Source organism: Hypanus sabinus, chromosome 31 (assembly GCF_030144855.1).
Source record: "Hypanus sabinus isolate sHypSab1 chromosome 31, sHypSab1.hap1, whole genome shotgun sequence".
Taxonomy (NCBI): Eukaryota; Metazoa; Chordata; class Chondrichthyes; order Myliobatiformes; family Dasyatidae; genus Hypanus; species Hypanus sabinus.
This window is the reverse complement of record NC_082736.1, coordinates 24,232,794-24,260,147: the sequence shown is the minus strand read 5'-3', so window position 1 is coordinate 24,260,147 and position 27,354 is coordinate 24,232,794. Positions and strand designations below refer to the sequence as shown.

At 49.0% G+C, this 27,354-nt stretch overlaps 1 protein-coding gene across 1 annotated transcript in view; it reads right to left on the bottom strand.

The window, feature by feature from the left end:
- The window catches only part of fibpa (fibroblast growth factor (acidic) intracellular binding protein a), an 87,782-nt gene that overhangs the window by 47,056 nt on the left and 13,372 nt on the right, over nt 1–27,354 (bottom strand). Inside the window, exons 2-4 of the mRNA XM_059955197.1 lie at nt 14,537–14,735; nt 5,756–5,882; nt 2,283–2,383 (exon numbers count right to left, since the gene is read on the bottom strand). Coding sequence (XP_059811180.1) covers nt 2,283–2,383; nt 5,756–5,882; nt 14,537–14,735 — 427 coding nt within the window. The remainder of the gene's footprint in view (nt 1–2,282; nt 2,384–5,755; nt 5,883–14,536; nt 14,736–27,354) is intronic.

The window sequence follows — 27,354 nt, the reverse complement described above, 5'->3', positions numbered from 1 at the left end:
GAATTTGAATTTGGAGCGTTGGAGACTGACAGGTGACCTGATAGAAGTTTATAAAATTACGAGAAGCGTCGATAGGGTGAATGTCAAAAGCTCGAGGGCAAGGCGAGAAGGGGCAAGTTTAAAGGAGACGTGAGGCCATATATACACAGAGAATGGTAGGTGCCTGGGACTTAATGGCAGGGTATGCAGTGGAAGCAATGAACAACAGCGGTGCTTTGGTGCTATTTAGACAGACACATGAACAGGCAGGGAATGGGTGGGGGGGGGGATATATGGATCATGTACAGGCAGATGAGATTAGTTCAAGTTTACATCCTGGTCAGCACAGACACAGTGGGCCGAACGGCCTGCCCCAGGGCTCTGCTGCTACAACAGTCACAACTTAGTGGAACCGGCCCCAGAATAAACGTCCAGAAGCGAAAAGTGCCCTCAGCATGCACAGAAAGCTGCTCCGCTGGGCACAGCGGCTGTTACGGGAGTCTAGGCCTGGCTGGGAAGGCAGTATCCGAGCTCACAGTTGGTCTAAAGGCCTGACAGGCTTCACCCTGACATGGCCAGGGGCAACCCGCCAGGGCTAACTCTCAGTACCAGGCAAGCGAGGAAAAAGAGGAGAGACGAGACAGCAAAGACAAGTTCCAAGGAGACTGCGAATGAGTGAACAAAAAATAGGGAAGTTGCAAAGGGCAAAAGGGAGATAAGGAGAGGGGAGAATAAAGAGAGTGCACGAGCGGGAGATCGATGCAATCACGAAAGAGGCACGCCAGCGGCTGTACACAATTCATGAGGAGTTTGAGGAGATTTGCTACGGTGGAGAACATTCAGTATAGAGGCTCCAATGCACAGGATTGGAAAATCCATCTCAGCCAGCTATATCATCGGCAATGCCATCCCCACCATCAAGAACACCTTCAAAAGGCCATGTCTGGTGGGCACGCATTTTCACATGATTTGGGAGTGTTCCATGGTTCCTCCATTTTGGAGTAAAGTTTTTGATTTGTTGGGGAATTGGTCGGATCCTACACTGCCCTTGTGCCCAGGGCTTTTGTCTCCTGGGTGATAGGACAATGATACCTAATGTAAATGATGACAAATTTACTATTTTAGAGCTGGGTCTCATCACAGCTGCAAGAATTATATCGCAAAACTAGGGGGAAAAAGACAGATGTCCCACTGTGAGGGAATGGACTGAGGAAATGGTTATGATTTAATCTTATGAACACATGTCGGGAAGAATTAACAGCGAGGGAAAAGTGCAAGATGCGTGGGGTCAATTTTGGTTGTATGTTAAGCTCAAATTAGAAGTTTTTTCTGTTTCTTAGTTTTATATGTTTTCCTGTCATGGGATGGCTGTGTAAATATGCTGTATATCTGCTCTATGATATGCTGCACTGCTTTGTAAAATAAGAATAAATAATAATAAAAATTTGAATTACAAAAAAAAGGCAATGCCTCAAGAAAGAGCCTTCCATCGTGAAGGATCCTCACCATGTCCTCTCCTCATTAGCATCATCAGCGAGGAGGTACACAGTAACTGAGAGAAAGCATCTTCCCCTCCGCCATCAGATTTCTGAACTCCACCTCACTATTTTGCCCTCTCTTTGCATATTTATTTACACCTGCACCGCACCGCTGCCACAAAGCATTTCTCGATGTGTGTCAGTGATAATAAACCTGATTCTGACGAGGGAGGGAGGCGTACTTTAAACATCTCACTGCCTCAGTAAAGCAGGCAGCGTAATCAAAGACCCCGCCTGCCCATTCTCTATTCTCCCACCTCCCCTCGGGCAGAAGATTAAAAAAAAGCCTGAAACCACGTACCACCAGGCTCAAGGACAGCTTCTCCCCAACTGGTATAAAACTATAAAATAGCTCCTCGTACAACTCATTCAACTGTTTTACCTTATTCTCCCTCAATGCACTTTGTAAGGAAAGGACAGTATGCAAGACAAATTTTGCTCTCTATTTTGGTGCATGTGACAATTATATACCAATTCCAGGGTGACAAAAAGGAATGGGAGAGGGGGAAGAAAGAGGGCCAGCACAGGAGGCACAGCTGAGAGGGACAGTGTCAAGAGGCTCGGCCAGGGAGAGGCGGGACAGCTGGGGGGAGGGACGGTGTGGGAGGTGCAGCCAGGGAGAAAGGAGTGCAGGACGAACAGGAAGGAGGAGAGAGCACGGAGCGAATGGCATGGGGGAGAGGGAGCGTAGGGCGTTGGGGAAGGAGTCGGGAGAGGGTGAATCTGAGAGCTTCAGGAGGATGGGTCATGGGAGAGGACACTTACCCGACCAGCTGGTCCGAAAGTAGGAAGTTCTGCTGGATGTTCTCCACCAGTGGCCCTTTCATCTCCTCCACTACTTTGAACACCCGCTTGAAGTTATCGAACTGCAGGGAGTCAGACAACCAGCTGTTAGAATATCGGAACTACAACACACACTCTCTTTGTAGACATCCCTCTACCTTGAACTAGCCCCCCCCACCACAGTGACTTTCTTCAACACAGGAACGGCCACACACTGACAGGTGATCAATCCTGGAGTTAGAGGGAGCATCCTAAAGGATGTTGACGAATTTTATAGCAATGGACTGGCCTTTCTGTTCCACACCAGCCTCCTCTGTTGGATCCTGACCCAAAAGTCCTTCGAAAGTCAAGTTCAATTGTCATTCAGTCACACACAGGAATATACCAAATGGGGCTAGGTGCGAACACAATTCCAAAAGTCACACATAACACATATTATGATGGCAGAAAAACATAGTTAGAAAAAAATCAGTGGATAAAAAAGTAGCCCCAGTCCCTGAGTATCATGACCTGTAGACCGATGGTGCCAGGATGTTGTCCTAGAGCCATGTTTCTGCAAGAACAAGCCACAGCAGTGCCTCATTTCACACAATTGCAGCCAGGGACAAATGCAATCCAGCCCATCGTTCCAGGGACAAACACTAGAGGGCAGCACCAACCCGGCAGCGCACAGCCAGCTCGGGCATCTCCATCACGTGACCAGGCAACTCCGAGGCCTCGTCCACACAACCCCTCCGCTGGCGGTCTCACCGGTGAATCGGACTCACCGCATGCTACGTTATCGATGTCTAACAGGGTCTTCAAAAACGTCTACGCCAATCATATCCACCAATTGAGGGATTGCGCACAGCCTGGGGGTTGAAGCAGGCTGCAACAAGTCACTAGTGGGGTGTACCTGACATACATAATGCTCTTGATATCCAGCAGTGCTTTGCGATCGGAAAAAAGGCAAAGGACAAACATTTTTGCTTGGACCCAGAATAAAGCATAAAACTTGCTGCTTACTGCCATTTTATTAAATACATGCAGCCCTGTGCAGAAATCTGAAGCACATTGGGCTGGGGTGCCCAAGACTTTTGCACAGTACTGTAGTAATTTTATGTATTGCACAAGAAAATTTCATGACATACACGAGTGATTCTGATCTGGGTCTCTATTGTGGACTGAGAGTGGGAAGAGGATAGGGAGAAGGGAATCATGGCTGGGAAAAGGGGAAGGGAGAGGGGATGGAGCGGAAAGTACCAGAGAGACATTCTGTAATGATCAATAAACCTATTGCTTGGAATCAAATGACCTTGCCTGGTGTCTCAGGGCTGGGTGTGTCTGCACCCACTGCCCCGGCACTCCCTGTCCGCAACGCTCCACCCTCACCATTCCCAACATCCTTTGCTCCTGCCAAATTGACGAACTTGCTCTCCACTCCTCATTGACAAATACAGTACAGTCTTAGGTACCCTTAGACTTTTGCACAGTACTGTACAAGAGCAAAACAGGAACGTCAAGAGAACAAGACAAGACCAGATGGTCTTCTCAAACCAGACTACAGAAAACAGAAATTCCAGTGATAACACTTTGCCTCTCAAATGGGGTGACACCTGCTGCTGAAGCCAAGAAGCTTCTAAAAAAAAATATATAGACAACCGTAACATAATTATTGGGAAATTCACTGAATAATTGTATAGATGATAATGTAAAAATTTGATCTGTTTCACAACACTCCCCAGGACTGTTTACGCTCAGTGGTTACTTTTATAGAGGTATCCTCTGTACCTAATAAATAATTAGAAATAAAAATTAATTATAAATAATCTCTCCTCTGAGAGATTGTCCATGGCTTTCTGCTGCTGCGGCCCACCCACTTCAAGGTTCGACGTGTTGTGCGTTCAGAGATGCTCTTCTGCACACCACTGTTGTAACCTGTGGTTATTTGAGTTACGGTCACCTCGAACCAGTCTGGCCGTTCTCCTCTGACCTCTCCCATTTCACCCACAGAACCGCTGCTCACTGGAGGTTTGTTGTTTCTCGCACCATTCTCCGTAAACTCTACGGACTGCTGTGCGTGAAAATCCCAGGAGGTCAGCAGTTTGGGACCAACAATCACTCCGCTGTCAACAACCATCAGGCTCTTGAACAACACTGAGCTCATTCCACAACTAATGGACTCCCTTTCAAGGACTCTACATCTCATGTTCTCAATATTATCTACTTATTATATTTTTGTCATCTTCTTTTGCACATTGTTTGTCAGTCTTTATGCGTAGTTTTTCATTGATTCTATTGTATTTTTGTGCTCTACTGTGAGTGCCTGCATGAAAATGAATCTCAGAGAAGTATATGGTGACACATACGAACCTTGATAATAAATTTACTTTGAAAGTTGGCCTTCCTCCAGTTTAAGACCTGTCACCCTATGTTTCAAAGATTCAAAATATACTGACTGACTGCATCACAGCCTGGTATGGAAACACCAATGCTCTTGAACGGAAAATCCAACAAAAAGTAGTGAATACAGCCCAGACCATCACGGGTAAAACTCTGCCCACCACTGAGCACATCTATGTGAAGCATTGTCGCAGGATAGCAGTGTCCACCATCAGAAATCCCCACCACCTAGGCCGTGCTCTCTTCTCGCTGCTGTCATTGGGCAGGAGGAGATACAGGAGCCTCAGGAGTCACACCACCAGGCTCAGGAACAGTTACTACCCCTCAACCATCAGGATCTTGAACCAAAGGAAATAACTTCACTCAACTTCACTTGCCCCATCACTGAAATGTCCCCACAACCTATGGACTCACTCTCAAGGACTCTTCATCTCATGTTCTCGATATTAATTGCTTATTTATTATTATTATTTTCTTTCTTTTTTATTTGCACAATTTGTTGTCTTTTGTAGACTGGTTGAAAGCCCAAGGGTGCAGTCTTTCATTCATTCTGTTGTGGTTATTATTATACGGATTTATTGAGTATGCCTGTAAGAAAGGGTTGTACATGAGACACAATTATACATTTTCTTTGAATTTTGGACTTCATTTCACATTTTTCCACTACTCGAGGAACTCGCCTCCGTTCCCGCTCTGTAGCCTCAACATTCTTTCAATAATACAACACGTTGAAGACGATAAGGGGCATAGAGTGAGTGGGCAGCCAGAGACTTTCTCCTAGGGTGGTAATGTCTAACACAAGGGGGTATAATTTTAAGGCGATTGGAGGAAAGTACAGGGAGGATGTCAGAGGTAGTTCTTACTTTAAAATCATGCAGAGAGTGCTGGCTGGGTGGATCAGGTAAACTGACAACCAAAGTGCCTCGAGCAGGACTTGTTATGAAGCAAAGAATTTAATTTTATCTTTCGTGGAAGGGAAAGCAGACATTAAGCAGTAACTGAAGCTGGTTGATAAACCAGGAACGAGTCGTCTTGGTGCAGGGATGAAGACAGTGCAGCGTGTGAGCCTTTACCTGTCTCCGACAGCTCTTCAAGGTGATGCCTGTTTTGGCGCTGACATCATCCAGGTCCTTCTTGGTCCCTTTTGACAGCTTCTTCCCCAGGACCTCCCGCACAAACGGCTCATCAAATCGATAGTACCTGGCGGAAGAACAGAGAGTCCGTTCACTCGTTTGACTTCAGTCACGCAAAGCACCACAGATACAGCCAGATGTAGAATACAACTCCCACTACACCGTCTCACTATAAATCCCTGAGGCAGGGACACAGACACAGGGCTCCCTCCATACCATCCCATCATCACTCCCTCCACACCATCCCATCACACACTCCTGGGGTCAGACACAGAGTGAATCTCCCTCCACACCGTCCCATCACACACTCCCGGGGTCAGACACAGAGTGAATCTCCCTCCACACCGTCCCATCACACACTCCCGGGGTCAGACACAGAGTGAATCTCCCTCCACACCGTCCCATCACACACTCCCGGGGTCGGACACAGAGTGAAGCTCCCTCTGCGCCGTCCCATCACTCACTCCCAGGGTCAGACACAGAGTGAAGCTCCCTCCACACCATCCCATCACACACTCTTGTGGTCAGACACAGTGGAGCTGTTCTGATTGTGCTGGGAGAAATCAAGGAAAAACTGCTGTATTTAAGGTCATGAGTTACTTGGAATTGGTTTGAAACATCTCTTGAACATTTAAGTGAGCAGCTGGTTTAGCGTGGAAGCTTCGTTTGGAGTTTTTCTGCCAGTTTGAACGGGGTTCGTTGACGGCTGCGAACTGCGTAGCTCCCAGCTGTGGCCGCTGGCAACTCGCCAGGAAGCCGGGTCGCTCCAAAAACTGGACACAAACGCCGTTGTTGCCCCACTGACATCTGGAGAACCTCCTTCCATCTCTATCGTCGTAGCTCACGTTCGGTGTAGGAGCCGAAACATCGTTTGGGACGTCTCGACCTCTCACAGCCTGGAAGTTCTACAGGACTAACGGAGCCTTTCCTGGCATTGGAATTTCTGGCACGGAGCCAGCAAGGTACTGTCAAGTACAAACCTTTCCAGCCAGTTACTCAACTCGCTCCAGGACTTTATAAGCAGCACCACCACCATATCATTCTCGATTCGGACAGAGAAGCAACATGCCGGACCAGTCTACAGGGAGTCACAGGCCTTCGGAGAGTTATGCAAAGGCCCGGACAACACCCTGTTTCGGTCGGTGAAAGTTGAACAAGGGGTGCAATGTATTTTGCGAACTGGAACTACCCTGGAAAAGTGTGTGGAGGCTATGGAGGACTTGTTGGGGAGAGATGGTGTTTTGGCCACTGAAAAAGAGTTTGGGAAGGCAGTGTTTTATCTGAGGAATGATGAGTTGGTGCATCGGGCCCTCAGTAGAGGGATCACAGTGGAGAACATCTTTTTACAGATGAAGCTAGTGACAGCTCCCACACAACGCATCGTCCTCGGTCACGTAAAGCCTTTCATCTCCAACGAGGACCTGCTTCCCGCACTAACACGCTTGGGGCAAGTACGGTCAGAAATAACTGCCATCAGGCACAAATTCAGGAGACGCACCCTCTGTACCATAATCTCTTGCCGGTGACAGGTATTCATGAAACTGGAAAAGGAGGACGAAGTTGAGGGCCGGTTTACTGTCCGGTACAAGGGGGTAGATTATCAGGTGTTGAGCACCCACGGAGCCATGCGTGCGGGGAGGTGGGGCACTTTCAGAGGGACTGTCCTAGCACCCGAAAACCCAGGGAGTCCACTTCGGGAACTAGTGCCCCAGCTATCTCTGCCCCGATCCCATTCCTGCTCCTGCCCCTGACCCTGTCTCTAACCCTGTCCCTGTTCCTACATCTGTTCCAGTCTCTGCTCCTACCCCTGTGGTTCAGGCGGGTGACCCTGAGGCTACGTGCAGGGAGGTTCAGGTGAGGGACGGGGTGGAGCCTGTGCGGAGAAGGAAAGTGAGGAAGAAATCTAAACACATGAAGAAGTCGGCCCCCGAGACCGCAGAGCTCACGCCCATTTGCCCTGAAGTGGAGCGGGAGGCTCGGGGAAGCGCACAGTCGGACGGGGTGATGGAAGCGGAGAGTAACGCTCCATCGGTGAATCCCGCACCTGTGTGCTCCTCCGGCTTGAAGAGGAGAAGGGATTGCTCCCCCAAGAGGGCAGAGAATGTAGATGCGGGGGGGTCCCAGAAAGGGGTGGGGATCCGGGTGGAAGTTGTGTCTTACCCTGAATCCCCAGATGTAGCCACCAGTCCTGTGGTGGGAGGTGTGGTTGTGCATGAAGCTAGTGCTAGGCCTGTTTGCACAACTAAAACAGACCTGGAGCCCTCCACCCAGGAAATAGCAGTAAGCGCCTCCCTGGAGGCAAATGTATTAAGTGGTACAAGCGGAGAGGAGACCAAGCTCTCTCAGTGTCAGCATCAGGCTGCCAGTGAATCCCTTGGACCAGAGCTGCTGGGGTCCCCTTCATGCCTGTCTCCTGGGGAGGGTGATATACCCTGCATGCTGACCCCATCAACTAATGGCCTGCAGGGAGCCCCTGGGGATTTTCCCTCCATCGTCGTAACTGTGGGTAAGACTGATGCGACGGTGGAGCGGGAAGGTATGAGGGAGGTACCCGCTGTGCAGTGTGGGTTGCAAGTGCAGCCACCTTATACACCACATGAGGAGGAAGATGGGGGATCTGTCTGCAGTGAGGGGTTGGAGGGAGATTCTATTGATAGCGAGACAATGGACATCCTCACCCCTCCTGAGAAATCCCCATTGATACCTGTGGAGGAGATCAGAGAGTTTATTCACTCCTCTGTGGGTACAAAGCATCAACCTAAACTAGCCTCGCTTCGCTGGCCTAGCATGCCGAAGCTGGTGAAGTCCCTGAGAGTCATCCTCGGACGGAAGGGGAAGGGGAAGGGGAATGCTGTGTCAGGGAATGACAGACGGTGGCTGAAATCCTTTCTGGATGACCTGGTGAGGGACATCAGGGTGGAAAGCAGCCTCGCTCCTTCGGGAGATGGTGGGTCACAGGGTAGCGATGGTAGCAGTCGGGCCCGGAAAGCGAAGAATATTCTTGGTTTTCTTCGGAAGAGTGCAGCTGAGGGCGCCATCGCTCTCAGTGGGAAGGGTACTGGTGCTGAGGACTAGTGTGCTCCTGACATGAAACTTACCATAGCTAGTTTTAATGTAAACAGTAGCAGGGGCTCTCTCCGCAGATATGGGATGGGAGTTTTCTGCAGGAAACCCATACCACCCCGGGGGACGAGTCCGCTTGGCTCCTGGAGTGGCAGGGCGGGGTCTACATGAGTCACCTTAGCTCCAACTCTAGCAGGGTGGCAATCCTGTTGGCCCCAACCTTTCGGCCAGAAATCATAGGAGTCCAAGATGTTGTGCCCGGCCGGCTGCTCCACCTGGCTGTGCGCCTGGATGGAGTACCGTTGCATTTTATCAACATGTATGCTCCGAGGCGCGGGGTGCTGCAGACGTGCCTATTCTATCAGCTGTCCACCTTGCTGAGTTCCATTGATCCGGGAGACTCATCCTCGGGGGAGACTTCAACAGTACCCTCGAGGTGGAGGACCACTCGGGCCTCCAACGTGACCCAGCATCGGCGAAAAAGTTAAAGGAGCAAGTCGGCTCCTTTGACTTGGTGGACAGCTGGCGGAATCTTCACCCCTACTCTAGTGCCTTCTCCAGAAGATCTAGAGAGGGGGGTTCCCGGATAGACCGCCTATATATCTCTCGGGCTTATGTCTTCCACGTGTCGGCGTCCTCCATACGGCCAGTGTCGTGCTCGGATCATCACCTTGTGTGGATGGAATTTACTCCTCTGCACCCTCGGGTGGGATCCGGGTATTGGCACTTTAACAACCGGCTGCTGGAGGACAGCCGATTCCAGGATTCATTCCGAGCGTTCTGGGCCACCTGGAGAGAGAGACGGAGAGAGTTTAGTTCCCTACGGCTGTGGTGGGATGTGGGCAAGGCCCACATCCGGTTTTTATGTCGGGAGTACACTAGAGGGTTGACAAAGAGGCGGGGCTCTGAGATTGAGCGGCTTGAGAGAGTGTTGCTTGACCTAGAGTCCCGTCTTGGTCCGAACGGTGGAGACCATCAAATGTGGCAGGAATACCAGGAGAAGAAGGACACACTAAGGAATCTGCAGCTTCAGCAGTCCCAAGGTGCATACGTGAGGTCGCGGACCCAAATGCTGCAAGATTTGGACCGCGGCTCACCCTTCTTCAACTCGTTGGAGAAATGGCGGGGAGTTCAAAAGCAGCTGATGGAGCTACTGGCTGCTGATGGCTCCTCCACCACGGATCCTGACGTAATTTTCAAAGAAGTCCGTACTTTCTATCGGTCCTTATTCTCACCAGATCCGTCAAATGCAGTGCGTGCAGTGAGGTCTGGGAAGATTTGCCAAAGGTCAGCCCAGAGGACGCAGCACATCTGGACGCTCCCCTGACTCGGGAGGAGCTGTCTACTGCCCTTTGGCAACTCCGGAGGGGTAAGTCTCCTGGCTTAGATGGTCTGAGTGTGGAGTTTTATCAGGCTTTTTGAGATGTCCTCAGGATTGATTACAGCCTTGTTCTAGGGGAGAGCCTAGCCACCAGGGAAATGCCCCTCTCATGGCAGAGAGCTGTTGTGGTCCTACTGCCCAAGAAGGGATACCTCCGCCTGCTAAAGAACTGGCGCCCGGTCTCCCTCTTGTGCGCGGACTACAAGATCTTCGCCGGGGCATTGGCCAACCGTCTTGGTTCAGTACTGAGACAGGTGATTCATCTTGACCAATCTTACACGGTCCCGGGCCACTCCATCCAGGACAATGTCCACCTAGTATGGGACCTGATCCACCTGCAGCAGGAGACTGGGTCCTGGGCAGCGTTTCTTTCTCTTGGCCAGGAGAAGGCGTTTGACCAGGTAGACCAGTTTCCTGGTGGGCACTCTGCAGGCCTTTGGGCTTGGACCACATTTTGTGGCCCGAGTTCGGCTCCTATACTCTGCTGCAGAGTGCCTTGTTAAGAATGGATCACTGGCAGCGCCCATTCCCTTCAGGAGAGGAGTACTTCAGGGGAGTCCCATGTCCGGTCAATTGTACGCGATCTGTGTCAAGCCATTCCTGAGCCTTCTTCAGCGAAGACTGACGGGTCTGGTTCTGCGTGAGCCACACATGCAGGTCGTCCTCTCGGCCTACGCCGACGACGTACTCCTCATGTTGACAGATCCCAATGGCCTGCTGAGGATGCGCGAGTGCCAAGAAGTTTTCTCAGCGGCATCCTCCGCTAGGATCAACTGGGCAAAATGTTCCGGACTCTTAGTGGGTCTGTGGCAGGTGGACTCCCTGCCGGAGGAGATGAGAGCTTTTGAGTGGAGCACTAGACATCTCCTCTATCTGGGAGTCTACCTGAGTCCTTCTGGGGAGACCTGGCTGGCAAACTGGCAGGACCTGGAGACGAAAGTCATGGCCCAACTGGGGCACTGGTCAGGCCTTCTCAGAGTGCTTTCCTATCGAGGCAGGGTGGTGGTGTTACGAATGATGAGCAACTCTGATGGGCAGAAGGGTACAGAATCTCCAATGCCCCCCTCCCCCTTTTGGAGAATCGCAAATTGCTACTATTCCAATGCTGTTATCAAGGGGGATGAGAAAGACACAGGATAACGGCAAAGGCAGTTGTTATTGACAACGCTCATGAAAAATTAAAGTGAGAGAGGCCCACAGGTTGGAATGTCTCCTATTGACAAAGGGAGCGATTACTGCTATTGTCTCTTGAAGAAGGAATTGTGTATTGAGTACTGTTCTATTCATTGAAACCCCTCAGGGGGCAACCAGAGTGGTCTGGTTGAGGGATTGCATCACCCAACCTGATTGACACCTGAGACCCCATTAAAAGTAGGGGTTAAAAGTAGGGTCTGGGGAACACCCCTCAGATACACCAGGAGAGACACTACAAGACCGGTGGGGGCTTGTGTGTGTGTCCACCCTTGCCTGGGTGACGAGTCCCCCATGGAACGGTCTAGCTAAAGGATGGAGACGGATCAAGATCGTAAAAGGAAAATCAGCAAGTTATTCTCTCTCTCTCTCTCCAACAATTGCAACACCGTGAACAACAACTACTGCAGCCTGTATGAACTGAACTGAACTTTGTATTTCCATTGGACAATTCATTATCCCCTAGACAACAACAGAGCTTATTTCTTATTGATTATTATTATACCCACACTTTTAGGTTTAGTATTGATGACGTAGATTATCTGTACATTTGCATTGATATTATTTTTGTGTATTTTTACTAATAAATACTGTTAAAAATAGTATCATCAGACTTCAACAGATACTCCTATCTTTGCTGGTAAGATACCCAGTTACGAGGTTCATAACAGTGGTCATAAACCAGCTGATGGCCTCCATGTTGTGGTCACCTTGGCCCCTCCTGCCCCGTTTGTTGCAAGAATGCAGAGGAAGTTAGTGGACTTCATCTGGGGTAACAGGAAACACTGGGTCTCTGCAGCGATCTTGAGTCTCCCAGTGGGAGAGGGCTGGTGTGCGTCCGAACGCAACTGACGGCTCTCCGCCTCAGGACTCTGCAGAGATTCCTGGACGCCGAGCACCCTCCCAGGTGGCACGTGTCGGCGACTTTCTTCCTCCGGAGGGGCTGTTGTCTTCATGAAGACATGTGGCTACCACCAGCAGGCATCAGCCATACTGCTTTGCGGAGTCTGCCCGGCTTCTATCAGGACCTACTGAGAGTCTGGAACATGGTCGCCTCAGGCCGGGAATCCCCTCCTCAGGCGGAGGGCGGGGTCCTGGCCAACCCTTCCCCTACCTCAGTGGATGTCGGTGCGGCACAGGTGTGTGGACCGACTCAGGCTGAGCTGCTGCTTGGGCCCAGACCCCGCAATCTTCTCCGGGAGCCATGTCCACACAACTTGAGCCGTCTCTCATCGATACCCACAGTCCCATTCAGGGATGCAAGTAGGAGGTATTTGTATGGGCTGCTCCACACCCTCCACTTCCTTGCCCTTGTCCACCGTCCCGACACGCCATGGTGGTCGGTCTTTCCACCCGGAGGTGAGGAGGGTCCCCACTGGAAGTCCCTTTACAAGAGGGTTCTTCCCATGCACCTGGGGGATCTCCACTGGAGGGTGCTGCATAGAGCGGTGCCCTGCAATAAGTTCTTTAGTTTGTACACGGATCTCCCACCCGCATGCCACTTCTGCGGGCTGGAGGAGACCGTGTACCACAATTACATGGAGTGTGTGAGGCTGCAACCCCTTTTTGCATATTTACGTGGGCTGCTTCTCGCCTTCTGGCTACATTTTAGCCCCACCCTATTTGTATATGGTCATCCAGTAAGGAGGGGAGCATGGAGGGATGAGGATGTCCTTGTAAACTTGCTCCTGGGGCTGGCAAAATCCGCCATTCAGGGCTCTTGGAAACGGGTGGCGGGAGGATCTCCCCAGGCAGACTGCCTGGCAATGTTTAGGGGGTATGTTCGTGCCCAGGTAAATATTGAAAAAGAACACACGCAGTCCACGACGACCTTAGAGGAGTTTCGAGACCGTTGGGCTCCGCGGGGTGTAAATGTCATCGTGGATAGAGAAGGCAACATTCTGGTGTAATGTCTATTGTCTATTTGTAGTGAAGTAATTGTGTTTGCCACTGTTTTGTATATATTGTATAGCACCGATATGTGTAATAAAGGATTTTGTAAAAAAAGGGTCAAACACAAAGTGAAGCTCCCTCCACACCGTCCCATCACTCACTCCCGGGGTCAGACACAGAGTGAATCTCCCTCCACACCGTCCCATCACACACTCCTGGGGTCAGACACAGAGTGACCCTCCCTCTACACCATCACATCACCCACTCCCGGGGTCAGACACAGAGTGAATCTCCCTCTACACCGTCCCATCACACACTCCCGGGATCAGACACAGAGTGAATCTCCCTCCACAACGTCCCATCACACACTCCCGGGGTCAGACACAGAGTGAAGCTCCCTCCACACCGTCCCATCACACACTCCCGGGGTCAGACACAGAGTGAAACTCCCTCCACACCGTCCCATCACACACTCCTGGGGTCAGACAGAGAGTGAACCTCCCTCCACACCGTCCCATCACACACTCCCGGGGTCAGACACAGAATGAAGCTCCCTCCACACCGTCCCATCACACACTCCCGGGGTCAGACACAGAGTGACCCTCCCTCCACACCGTCCCATCACACACTCCTGGGGTCAGACACAGAGTGAAGCTCCCTCCACACCGTCCCATCACCCACTCCCGGGGTCAGACACAGAGTGAAGCTCCCTCCACACCGTCCCATCACACACTCCTGGGGTCAGACACAGAGTGAAGCACCCTCCACACCGTCCCATCACACACTCCCGGGGTCAGACACAGAGTGAAGCTCCCTCCACACCGTCCCATCACACACTCCTGGGGTCAGACACAGAGTGAAGCACCCTCCACACCATCCCATCACACACTCCCGGGGTCAGACAGAGTGAAGCTCCCCCCCACACCGTCCCATCACACGCTCCCGGGGTCAGACACAGAGTGAAGCTCCCTCTACACCGTCCCATCACACAATCCCGGGGTCAGACACGGAGTGAATCACCCTCCAGACCGTCCCATCACACACTCCCGGGATCAGACACGGAGTGAAGCTCCCTCCGCATCATCCCATCAGACACACTTCCAGGCAGTTTACTGAACCAGTTAGTTCCAGTTGCTGATCCAGGGCTCCGATTATTTTTTCTGGATTTAATTTCCCGTATTACCAAGGCTTACTTCTCAATCAGCATGGACTGCATCTGCGGGGGTATCTGGAAGAGCAGCTGGTTGATCAGTTTCGGGGGGCTGTGCAGGAGCCGCTCCAGCATCTGGAAGGTGCGGTAGTGGTCCATGGTGTCACTTTCCAGCACGTCCGAGGATGCACCGGTCTGCTCCAGGATCCCACTTTCTATCCGGATTGCCACCGCATCGCTGACTGCGGGAAGAAGAGGCACAATGTCAGGTTAGGTGGAATGTAGGTAGGGGCGGCCATAGATCTCATCTTAGTGGGGAACAACCGCTATGCAGGACAGGCTCAGAGGCGGCCATCGTTCCAGAATCACTCTGATAAAGGGGAACAGTACCAGACAGAGTCCACAAGCAACGAGGGCTTAGAAAGTTCTGCTTCCCTTTTTCAAAATAGAGACAGATGCCTGAATCTGGATCAACGGCCCTGTGGGAACCCAACAGGTCAGGCAGTGCCTGGGGAGGAAAATGGTCACTTTTGGGCCATGACCCTTCAAATGGACTGGAAAGAAAGTGGTGGGGAGGTGGGGGGGGGGGGGGAGGAAGGTAGTGCCATGTACCATTCACAGCTAAGTCTTTTTATATACAGTATCAGATGACAACAGACTTAAGAGTGGATCAAATTATATGCACATCAAATTATATGCACATATGCAGTCCCCGGGTATGAGTTCCATCTTTAAGTCGGATTTGTACGCAAGTCGGAACAAGTACATCTGGTATTACTTAGTATTATCTGGCATGAGAGTAGTCTGTCACTGGATCGCACTTTGGAACTTGTGTTCTCCAGCCTGGCACTGATCTCACTGCGCCACCAGCCAACGAGAACAGGCGGGTCTGGGTCAGGGTGAATCTCGCTAAGAAAAATTTAAGCCAAATACAAGTTACACACTCAACACAGTGTCAACAGCAACAACTTAAAATGGCAGACGGCGTTCTCCTTCCTCAGTTCGTAAGTACGAGTTGTCCATAAGTCGGAAGTTCGCAACTCGGGGACTACCTGTATATTACTTACAAGGGAAAGTCTACCTCCGTATATTAAGTTGTTGGTAGGTAACCATATAACAATTACAGCATGGAAACAGGCCATCTCGGCCCTTCTAGTCCGTGCTGAACGCTTACCCTCACCTAGTCCCACCAGCCTGCACTCAGCCCATAACCCTCCATTCCTTTCCTGTCCATATACCTATCCAATTTTACTTTAAATGACAATATCGAACCTGCCACTACCACTTCTGGAAGCTCGTTCCACACAGCTACCACTCTCTAAGTAATGAAGTTCCCCTTCGTGTTACCCCTAAACTTTTGCCCCCAACTCTCAACTCATGTCCTCTTGTTTGAATCTCCCCTTTTCTCAATGGAAAAAGCCTATCCACGTCAACTCTATCTATCCCCCTCATAATTTTAAATACCTCTATCAAGTCCCCCCTCAACCTTCTACACTCCAAAGAATAAAGACCTAACTTGTTCAACTTTTCCCTGTAACTTAGGTGCTGAAACCCAGGTAACATTCTAGTAAATATCCTCTGTACTCTCTCTATTTTGTTGACATCTTTCCTATAATTCGGTGACCAGGTAGCTTCAATCTTTCAGCTCAAAACAGATTGTTTTTTTTTAAGAGTAGAGTCCAGTAGTTCATTTCTTATCCGCATCTGTCTTAAATGAGTTGCATTTGTCTTTAATTAGTCCATTTGTCTTTTGAGGTTTCCTCCCCCCAACAGCCACGTCCTGTCTTTCGGCTGTTGTCAAAACACTCCCTGCTATAAAAGACACACACACACAAACTATAAAACACACGCCTCTTTCTTGTAAGCCTTTCATCGAAGCACTTCAACAAACCAGCTAAGCACTCTGGGATCACACAGGTTCCATTTTGTCACACTACATTTTACAGAAGTTTAAAATTCATGAAGACTTCAGGGTTACAGATATATTTCCACAATATCCAGTGTAAAAATGTGGAGAGTCCACTCTGCTTCTCCTTTCCAGTCAAGAGCAAGAGTTTCAACCCAAAACTTCTACTGCCATTTCTCTCCGCCGATCCTTCCTGACCCGCTGAGTTCCTCCAGCATTTGTGTTGTCCTTTCACAGTACATCAGCGTCACTCAGGAATAATAAGTGTAACCCTCTCACCGTAGGCTCCTAATCACAAGACAAAGGAGCAGAAGCAGGCCATTCGGCCATCGAGTCTGCTCCGCCACTCCACCATGCGCTAAACTATTCTCCCGTCTAGTTTAATTTCCGGCTCTTCTCCCTTGATACCCTGGCTAATTAGATACCTGTCAATCTCCTCCTTAAAAACCCTCAATGATTGGGCCTCCACAGCTGTATGTGGCAACGAATTCCATAAATCCACGACCCTCTGGCTAAAAAAAATTTCTCCTCATCTCCGTTTTAAATGCATACCCTCTAATTCTAAGACTGTGACCTCTTGTCCTGGACTCACCCACCAAGGGAAACAGCCTTTCCACATCTACTCTGTCCAACCCTTTCAACATTAGAAATGTTTCTATGAGATGCCCTCTCATTCTTCTATACTCTAATGAATACAATCCAAGAGCTGACAAACACTCCTCATATGTTAGCCCCTGCATTCCAGGAATCATCCTCGTGAATCTTCTCTGCTCTCCAATATTAGCACATCCTTTCTAAGATAGGGGGCCCAAAACTGCACACAGTATTCCAAATGGGGTCTCAGCAGTGCCCCATAGAGCCTCATCAACACCTCCGTACTCTCACACACTATTCCTCTGGAAATGAATGCCAACACAGCTTTTGCTTTCCTTTCTGCCGATCCAACCTGGTGGTTAACCTTTAGGGTATCCTGCGCTAGGACCCCCAAGTCCCTTTGCACTTCTGATTTTTGAATTTTCTCCCCATCTAAATAATAGAAATGAATTAGCTATTACTGTGAACCCAACCTAGCACCAACACTGCTCTACAACGCATGGAGAATAACGATGAGGAGGCCATTTCCGATAAATCAACACGTCTAGGGTAAAATTTGATTTGGGTGAACACAACACATAAAAGTTTGAACGTTTTTTTAAGGAAAAATTAGGCCATCAGTTCTCTGAACGCTCACACACTCATGCAAATTTACTGTTCACCAGGAAACAAAAATTTAACCCACACCAGTACAAATTGAAATTGAAATTGTACTGTCAAAATATTTTAAACTATAGCAAGCAAAATAAAGAAAAGTGCCCATTACACATATCTTAACCTAAAATGTGCACATAATCATCGGAGCTCATTGTCGTGTAGTCAACCCGGTGTGCTTCACTTCACTTACTCACAGTACCAAACAATTCTGCCTGAGAATACAGTCCAGGCGAAACATAAATAAATATCCACGCCATTTCCAAGGGCAAAGCATCAAACATTCTCCAAGGTCATGTGAGAGCTAGCTAATTACAAGTTATCTGTACTGTTATGAATGTACCACAGCTCTGAGAGGCCGAAGGGTGCGGGGTAGCCCCCTCCTTTGTGAGAATCGCAAGATCACTGTTGGGTTGAGTCAGGGGGCCCAGGAAATGAGAGAGAGCCGTGCAGAATGTCTCATTTCCCCGGCGATGTAAAGCTACGGGACATGGCCATTGTCTCCGGAAGGCGAATTTGTGGATTGGAGACTATGCTACGTGAACGCCCTCAGGCAAAGTGGGCTGGTTGAGGGAGGGATTGCATCACCCCCAACCTGATTGACATCTGTGACCCTGCGAGTCAGGATAAAAGAGGGTCTGTAGGAACAGCCCCTCAGACGCATCAGAAGAAACACTAGCACTCCCGTGATCGCGGGACGCCATTTGAAGGAGGTCACTTGCGTTCAGTTCCGTTGCCTGGAACTGGTGGCTTGTAACATGGAAAACGGCTTTTAGCTAACAACGGGGAAACCAACTCCCCGACTCAACGGATTGACTTCATAAAAGACCTGGGCAAGTTTAAACCATCTCTCTCTTAAACCCAAAAAGCTGCAGCTTGAACGAACTAAGAGTGACTTTTGTATTTCCATCGGACAATACATTATCCCCCAGACAACGATAGAGCTGTTTCTTCTTGATTCTTATTATACCCACGCTTTTAGATTCAGTATTGATGACGTATATTACCTGTATGTTTGCATTAATCTTATGTTTGTGCCCCTTTATCAATAAATACTTTTAAAAATAGTACCATCAGACTTCAACGGACCTCTCTATCTTTGCTGGTCAGTGACCCAGTTACGGGGTTTCGTAACAGTACGTTCTTCATGTCCACAGGAGGATTTTCTGACAGCAGTATCTGTCCTTCCAAATGGGTTCTGTGAGCGTTGCTTCATGTTCTTCACTCGTGTCTGTCGCCTGTCTCCATTCTTTCATCTCTCTCTCCTTTCCCCTCTCCCTAGAAAACGGCTACCCTCAATCCCACTACAATGGTCCGGGGCATCTTTCTAGCCAAATATTAACAAGGCAAATCATACTGGCTGATTCAATAAGCCTAACTTATCAATCAACTGGATTATTCATTTGTGTACAGTCGGTCCTCCTTATCCGCAGATTCCACATGCGCGGATTCAACCAACTGCAGATCGGGAAAACCTGGAAGTTCTCTCTCCAGCACTCGTTGTTAGAGCACGTACAGACATTTTTTTCTCGTCATTATTCCCTAAACAATACAGTATAACAACTATTTACATCGCATTTACATTTTATTAGGTATTATAAGCAATCTAGATATGATTTAAAAGTACAGGCAGTCCCCAGGTTATGAACAAGTTCTGTTCCTGAGTCCGTCTTTAAGTCGGATTTGAAGTCGGAACAGGTACATCTGGTATTATTTAGCGTCAGTTAGTCAAATGTTTGTCTTAGTATATAGTATATATTTTACCTTTCTAAACATATAAAACACTTAAGAAACGTATGTATTTCAATAATTAAACCCCTGCATTGCTTAGTAATAATTGTAGCTTTCATCAGGGCAGGGCCTTTCACATGCTCCATTAAAATTGTTCCGATCGTTGACCGACGTAGCCTAACACTTTTCCAGTGACCGATGGTGTTTCACCTCTTTCCAATCGCGTTATTACTTCCACTTTATTTTCAATCGTGATCGTGATTATTTTCATGAACATAAACACTGAGGATTCAGAGCTCCAGGTCCTAATGTCCATTGCTCTGAGACAGGTTAAATAAGGTCCGGGGTTCCGCTGGGTCCTAAAGTCCACCGCACTGAGACAGGTTAAATAAGGTCCGGGGTTCCGCTGGGTCCTAAAGTCCACTGCACTGAGACAGGTTAAATAAGGTCCGGGGTTCCGCTGGGTCCTAATGTCCACTGCACTGAGACGGGTTAAATAAGGTCCGGGGTTCCGCTGGGTCCTAATGTCCACCGCACTGAGACGGGTTAAATAAGGTCCAGGGTTCCGCTGGGTCCTAATGTCCACTGCACTGAGACAGGTTAAATCAGGTCCGGGGTTCCACCAGGTCCTAATGTCCACCGCACTGAGACAGGTTAAATAAGGTCCGGGGTTCCGCTGGGTCCTAAAGTCCACCACACTGAAACAGGTTAAATAAGGGACTTCAGCATCCACGTTTTTTGGTATCCGCGGGGGGGGGGGGGGGTCCTGGAACCAAACCCTCGCAGATAAGGAGGGCCGACTGTAATGTAATTAAAGAAACACATAGCATTTTGTGAAAATCTGCAGAAAGTGAAATACCCAATCGCATACCTGACTCAATAAAATAAAGTGCGGTCTTAAACCAGGGTATTTCATGAGTAACACCAACGCCTGGGAATGGATGCTGCCCAGTCCGTCACGGACGTACCCCTCAATGAGCACATCTACAAGTACAGCTGCCACAGGAAAGCAGCATTCATCATGAAGGGCAACACCACCATTCAGGCCACGTTCCCATCTCGCTGTTGCCATCGGGCAGGAGGTACCACACCACCAGGGTCAGGAACGGTTATTACCACTGCTCCACTGTAAGCTGGGAAGCCGCACAGTGACTGAAATGCTCCCATGCACACAGACTCTGTTGCCCCGCAGCAGGGCATTTCTTTAATAGAATGCTTTATTAAAGTGCCGCACAGTTATCAGGCCGTGTCAAAACTCCTGCTCAGAGCACAGGCTGGTCCGCCCAGCCGTAAAAACAGAATTAGAGAACAGAATCGTTGGTTGTCACCCTACAATGTTACCGGTGTGGCAACTTCAATTACCGCGACTCTGAACTCATTCTACCACCACTTTCAAAGACATTTTTCAACTCATGTTCTCAGTATTATTTTGTTTTTTAAAAAATGTGTCTTCTTTTGCACGTTGATTGTTTTGTTCGTAATTGTCTGGTTATGTAGAGTTTTTCATAAACTCTGTAGTATTTCATTTTTCCTGTAAATGCCTGTAAGAAAATAAATCCCATGGCAGCATGTACGTTGCTCGACAATAAATCTACTTTGAACTTTGGATCTCTGGAGCCCTGCTCCTTACGTCAGTGTGCCTCCCCACTCCTACACAGTGAATTATGAACTACATCAACACTTGACACTTCTCTCCAGTGAATGATGTTCTGTGTACGCATTATTAACTCTACACAGTATTATAGACTCATCGGGGAGCTCTAAAACCTGGCTTCACGAGGAACGGTGAAGAAAGCTGTCTGATACTACAGGACTGAGATCCGCTGGGAAACTGGGCGAAGGGACGGCAGATGGAATTCAATCCAGACAAGTGCAAAGTGATGCATTTTGGGAAGATAAGACAGGCCAGGACTTAACAGGTGGGTGGGAGAGGTCAAGGGCTGGAGAAGAATGAATATGAAAGGAGAGGAGAGCAGCCCTTGACCTTTCCCACTCACCTGGCTTCACCTATCACCTTCCAGCTCACCTCGTTCCCCTATCTCCCTGCCCTGCCTTTTAATTCAGACACCTCGCCCCTTCTCTCTCAGTTCAAAAGGGAGGCCTTGGCCAGAAGCGTTGACTGCTCACTCTTTTCGTGGATGCTGCCCGACCTGCTGAGTTTGTGCTTGTGTGTTGCTCTCCGGATTTCCAGTATCTGCAGATTTTCTAGCGTGATTTTCACAAGAGCAGAATTAAGCCATTTGGCCCACCGAGTCTGGTCCGCCATTCCGTGACGGCTGATTTATCGTCCCTTTCAACCCCATTCCCCAGCCTTCTCCCCGGAACCTTTGACACCCTGACTAATCAGGAACCCCTCAACCTCCACTTTAAGTATACCCAATGATATGCTTGCCTTCATCCGACAGAGGTCATTGAGTAAGAGAATTGGGACATCGTGACGCTGGTGGGAGCACGTCTGAAACACCGAGTGCCTTCTGATCGGCATAGGACAGGCATGATCAAGCTGGAGAGCGTGCAGAAAAGTTTCACTAGATGTTGCCAGAACTCATGGGCTCAGTGATGACTGGATAGGCTGGGACTTAGGGTGAAGGAACCGTGGAGGGATGACGTCCACCAGCCAGGTCATGCCCTCTTCTCATTGCTACCATCAGGAAGGAGGTACAGGAGCCTAAAGGCACACACTCAATGACTCAGAAACAACTTCTTCCCCTCTGCCATCCAATTCCTAAACTTAAAGTGAAGGAACCGTCGAGGGGTACCTGGAGTTTTGTATTCAGTTTTGATCTCCAAATTTGAGGAAGGCCATTCTTGCTATTGAGGGAGTGCAGCGTTAGTTCACGAGGTTAATTCCCGGGATGGCGGGACTGTCATATGTTGACAGATTGGAGTGACTGGGCATGTATATACTGGAATTTAGAAGGTTGAGAGGGGAGCAGCATTAGGCCATTTAGTCTATCAAGTCTGCTCCGCCATTTCAGCATGGCCGATCTATTTTCCCTCTCAGCACCAATCTCCTGCCTTCTCCCCCCCCATACCCCTTTATGCCCTGACTAACCAAAAACCTATCAACCTCTGCCTTAAATATACCCAATAACTTGGCATCTAGAGTCTGTGGCAACAAATTCCAGAGATTCTCCACTCCCTGGCTGAAGAAATTCCTCCTCATCTCCATTCTAAACGGACGTCCCTCTAGTCTGAGACGTGTCCTCTGGTCATGGACTCCCCCACTGTTGGAAACATCCTCTCCACATCAAGGGCTTTCAACGTTTGATGGATTTCAGTGAACTCTTCTGAATTCCAGTGAATACAGGCCCAGAGCCATCAAGCGCTCTTCATATGACAAACCTCTCCATCCCGGAATAATTCTTGTGAACCTCTTTCGAACCCTCTCCAACGTCAGCACATCCTTCCTCAGATGAGAGATCAAAAGCTGCTCACAGGCCTTGTCGGTGCTTTACAAAGCCTCGGCATTACCCCCTTGCATTTACCTTCCAGTTATCAGACTCTTGAGCTCTTCATCCTCGAATCCGTCTCACTTCATCTGTCTGACTGCACTTCCTCTGCACTACCAGCAGGTGAAATGGCCCTTCAGCCCACAGTGTCCCTGCTGACCCTGAAGTCAAATTAATCAGAACCTCTTCTACCTACACGTGCTCCGTATCCCTCCATTCTCTGCATCCTGTCCAACATGTCTGACTGACTAACAGCCTCTGTTCAAAGTTCCAAGAATATTTATTATCAGAGAAACTATACTATATACAACCTTGAGATTCGTCACAGGCAGCCACAAAGAAACCTAGTAGAACCCATTTTTTTAAAGAAAAAGACTGTCAAACACCCAATGTGCAAAAAAAAAACACCAAATCGTCCAAACGATAAACTAAAGTGCAGGAGAGTGAGTTCACAGCCTGTCACAGTCGATCCAGGAGCTTGTTAGTTTCAGGCCTCAGCCCCAGATCAGTGCAGAGAGTAAACCTTGCCGAGTCCTGAACTGAACACCGACCTGTCGCTTGCCTCTGGCCCCGACACCCTGACCTTTGCAATCTGACCCAGCACTTAAACTGACCAAACATCAGCCTGTAAACTCGCTGTCGGACCCGGGACCTGTCGCTTCAATGCACTGTCGGGTCTGGGCCCCACCGTCTCGAGTCAGCCCATACCCGAGCTTTCCAATCTGGACTGATTCTCACATTGGTCAATTGTCGGCTTGTTCTTCACTCTCGGGCACGGGTCCTGCCGCCCTGCCTCGAATTCTCTCAAAGTACGCCCCAGCCATATTGGCCCGCTCCTCGGTCTCCGGTCCGTGTCCCGTTGCCTCAATCTGGCCTGTACACGCCAAGCTGTAACCCCTCCTGCCTCGAATTCTCTCAAAGTACGCCCCAGCCATATTGGCCCGCTCCTTGGTCTCCGGTCCGTGTCCCGTCGCCTCAATCTGGCCTGTACATGCCAAGCAGTAACCCCTCCTGCCTCAAATTCTCTCAAAGTACGCCCCAGCCATATTGGCCCGCTCCTCGGTCTCCGGTCCGTGTCCCGTCGCCTCAATCTGGCCTGTACACGCCAAGCTGTAACCCCTCCTGCCTCGAATTTTCAGTTCACATCGTAAAAATGCAGGTGGTTCAAAAGCTCAACTCCTAAAGGAAAGTCACAGGCTATTGATTACAGTGATTGTTTTCCAGAAAAAGTGTGATTGATACGATAGTTGGCTGTTTCATCTGTTACCAGTAATGCCACTATCCTACCTACATGATTTTCTTTCTGCAACCTCAGTGTGTGGAATGGTCTGTCTGGATGGCAGACAGAAACTTTTCACAGTGTCTGGGTACATAGAACGTAAACACTAGAGACTCTCCAGATCCTGGAAATCTTGAGCTGGAGGAACTCAGCAGGTCAGACAGCATCTATGGAGAGCAATAAACAGTCGTTTTTAATGGCCGAGTCCAACATGGGCCCTTCAGCCCACAATATTGTGTCAACCGCTTAACCCACTCCAGGATCAGCCCAACGCTTCCCTCCCGCAGAAGCTTCCATTTTCCTTTCATCCATCTATGAGTCTTCTAATTGTCCCTAATTGGAGCGACTGGGCTTGTACACACTGGAATCTGATTGAAACATATAAGATTATTAAGGGATTGGACATGCTTGAGGCAGGAAACATGTTCCCGATGTTGGGGGAGTCCAAAACCAGAGGCCATGGTTTAAGAATAAGGGGTAGGCCATTTAGAACGGAGTTGAGGAAAAACTTTTCCCCCCAGAGAGTTGTGGATCTGTGGAATGCTCTGCCTCAGAAGGCAGTGGAGGCTAATTCTCTGGATGCATTCAAGAAAGAGTTAAATAGAGCTCTTAAAGATAGCAGAGTCAAGGGATATGGGGAGAAGGCAGGAACGGATGATTGTGATGATCAGCCATGATCACATTGAATGGCCGTGCTGGGTTTGAAGGGCCGAATGGCCGACTCCTGCATCTATTGTCTGTTGATAAAGTTTTATAAAATCATAGGAGGCGTTTTATTTTTCAACAGAAACATCTGGGAGCTTCTCAGAAGGGGAGCCTAGAACTCAAGGGCATCAGTTTAAGGTGAGGGGAGGAGAAGATATAAAGGGGCAAGAGTTCTTACATAAAGGGGAAATTGGGGGGGGGGGCTACTGCACAGGATATCAAGTTAAGAGTTGTTAAACTCACTCAGCTCCATCATGGGTACTAGCCTCCATGGTATCCAGGATATCTTCAAGGAGCAATACCTTATTAAGGACCCCCACCACCCAGGTCACGCCTTGTTCTCATTGCTACCATCAGGGAGGAGGTACAGGAGCCTGAAGGCACACACTCAGCGATTCAGGAACAGCTTCTTCCCCTCTGCCATCCGATTCCTAAAGGAACATTGAACCCGTGAACACTACCTCACCACTTTTTTTATTTCTGTATTTTCTTTTGCATGACTTATTTTACCGTAGCTATTTAACAGACAAAACTGAACGTAGTTCAGTTTTCTTCCCTCTATATTCATCTATCATGTATTGCATTGTACTGCTGCCATAAAGTTAATGAATTTCATGACACACACTAGTGACATTAAACCTGATTTTGTCTCTTCTCATTGTTACCATCAGGGAGGAGGTACAGGAGCCTGAAGGCATACACTCATCAATTCAGGAACAGCTTCTTCCCCTCTGCCGGCCGATTTCTGAATAGTCACCGAACCCATGAACACTACTTTTTTTTTATTTCCGTTCTTTGTACTATTTATTTAATTTAGCTATTTTGTACATATTTTAATTCAATTTTTTTTCTCCAATATCATGAATTTCACTGTACTGCTGCCACAAAGTCGAATTTCACAACATTTATCAGTGATTCTGATTCTGACAGAAGGTGGTGGGTGTTAAGCGTTAGAACTTCTCCTGGACTGTTCAAGGCTGGCTGTGAAAGGAGGAGGGTCGGTCATGGGGCCAGCAACCCATGCTGTAAAAACCCAGAGTTACAGACGCTCCAAGGACCTCATCGCTGGGAGACGAAGGATCCACCAAGATGGGGACGACTTGAAAGACTGACCCAGGACAGATACTTTGCCGAGCTGCTGTCGGCAGCCTATACCCCATGACGGACAACAGGCTTAAGTTAGGAAGCTAAGTGGTAGAGGCAGGTACAATTACAGTGTTTGAAAGGCACTTTCCTATATAGATAGGAAAGGTTTAGAGGAGGAGTTCCCAACCCTTTTATACACCACGGACCAACACCATCAATGAAGGGGTCTGTGGACCACAGGTTGGGAACCCCTGGTTTAGACAGACGTGAGCCAAAAACGCAAATGGGACCAGGTCAGCTGGGCACCTTGGGTGGGCATAGATGATTCGGGCCGAAGGGCCCATTTTGTACAACTCCAAGCACAATTCAATCTCCTTCTCACCCACTCCCTGCAGTATTGGTCAACCTGAAAGTAAATTTTGAAGGAGCTGATGGAAGGGGTATGGGCAGGTGGGCAAACAGGGACATAATAAGTTTTACCACCATCGGGCTGCACCTTAAAGAGAGAGGTTGAACTCTAGACCAGGAGCAGGTGCCTCTTGTCTGCCATGCCCACGGGCATCAAGCCTCCACCCCTCATTTTACCACACTTAGTTCGCAGCCTTCTGTGGACACCTCTGCCCCAGGCAGAATGTTCCGGAATATCCATCCAAGTTAGAGATGAATGCTGCAGGTTCCGGGAGATTGGTTTTGTTTCAGATTTGTTTGAGACAGTCACGTCACAGAGTCAGTGATTCCCCCCCCCCCCCCCCCCGAAACCTGAAGGTAGTGTCTAGTACTGCGTAAAAGTCTTCGGCACATTTATATAGCTAGGGTGCCTAAGACTTTTGTCAACGTGGAGCGAAGAACAAAGTTTGTCAATATGGCGGGAGCAAAGGATGTTGGGAATGGCAAGGGTGGAGCACCGCGGAGGGGTGTGGGACAGGAGGCAGAGGAGGAATGCAAGGGGCAGGAGGTGGGGCAGTTGCAGGCACACCCAGCCCTGAGACGCCAGGCAACAACTGGTTTACAGATCATTACAGAATGCCTCTCTGGTGCTTCCCGCTCCCTCCCCTCTCCCTGCCCCTTCCCACTCTCAGTCCACGATAGAGAACCAGGTCAGGAACAGGTTTATCATCACTCACATCATGAAATTTCCTTTTTATGCGGCAGCAGTATAGTGCAAAATATAAAGTTACTGTGCAAAAGCCAGTCTCCCTGGAGAAAGATAGATATACAAGAAGCAGGAGCAAAAATTAGGCCATTCAGCCCATCAAGTCTGCTCTGCTTTTCCATCATGGCCGATTCATTATCCCTCTCAGCCCGACTCTCCTGCCTTCTCCTCATAAGCTTTGGTGCCCTGACTAAGAACCTATCAACCTCTGCTTTAAATTTAATCAATAACTTGGCCTCAACTGCCGTCTGTGGCAATGAATTCACCACTCTGTAGCTAAAGAAATTCCCCATCATCTCCG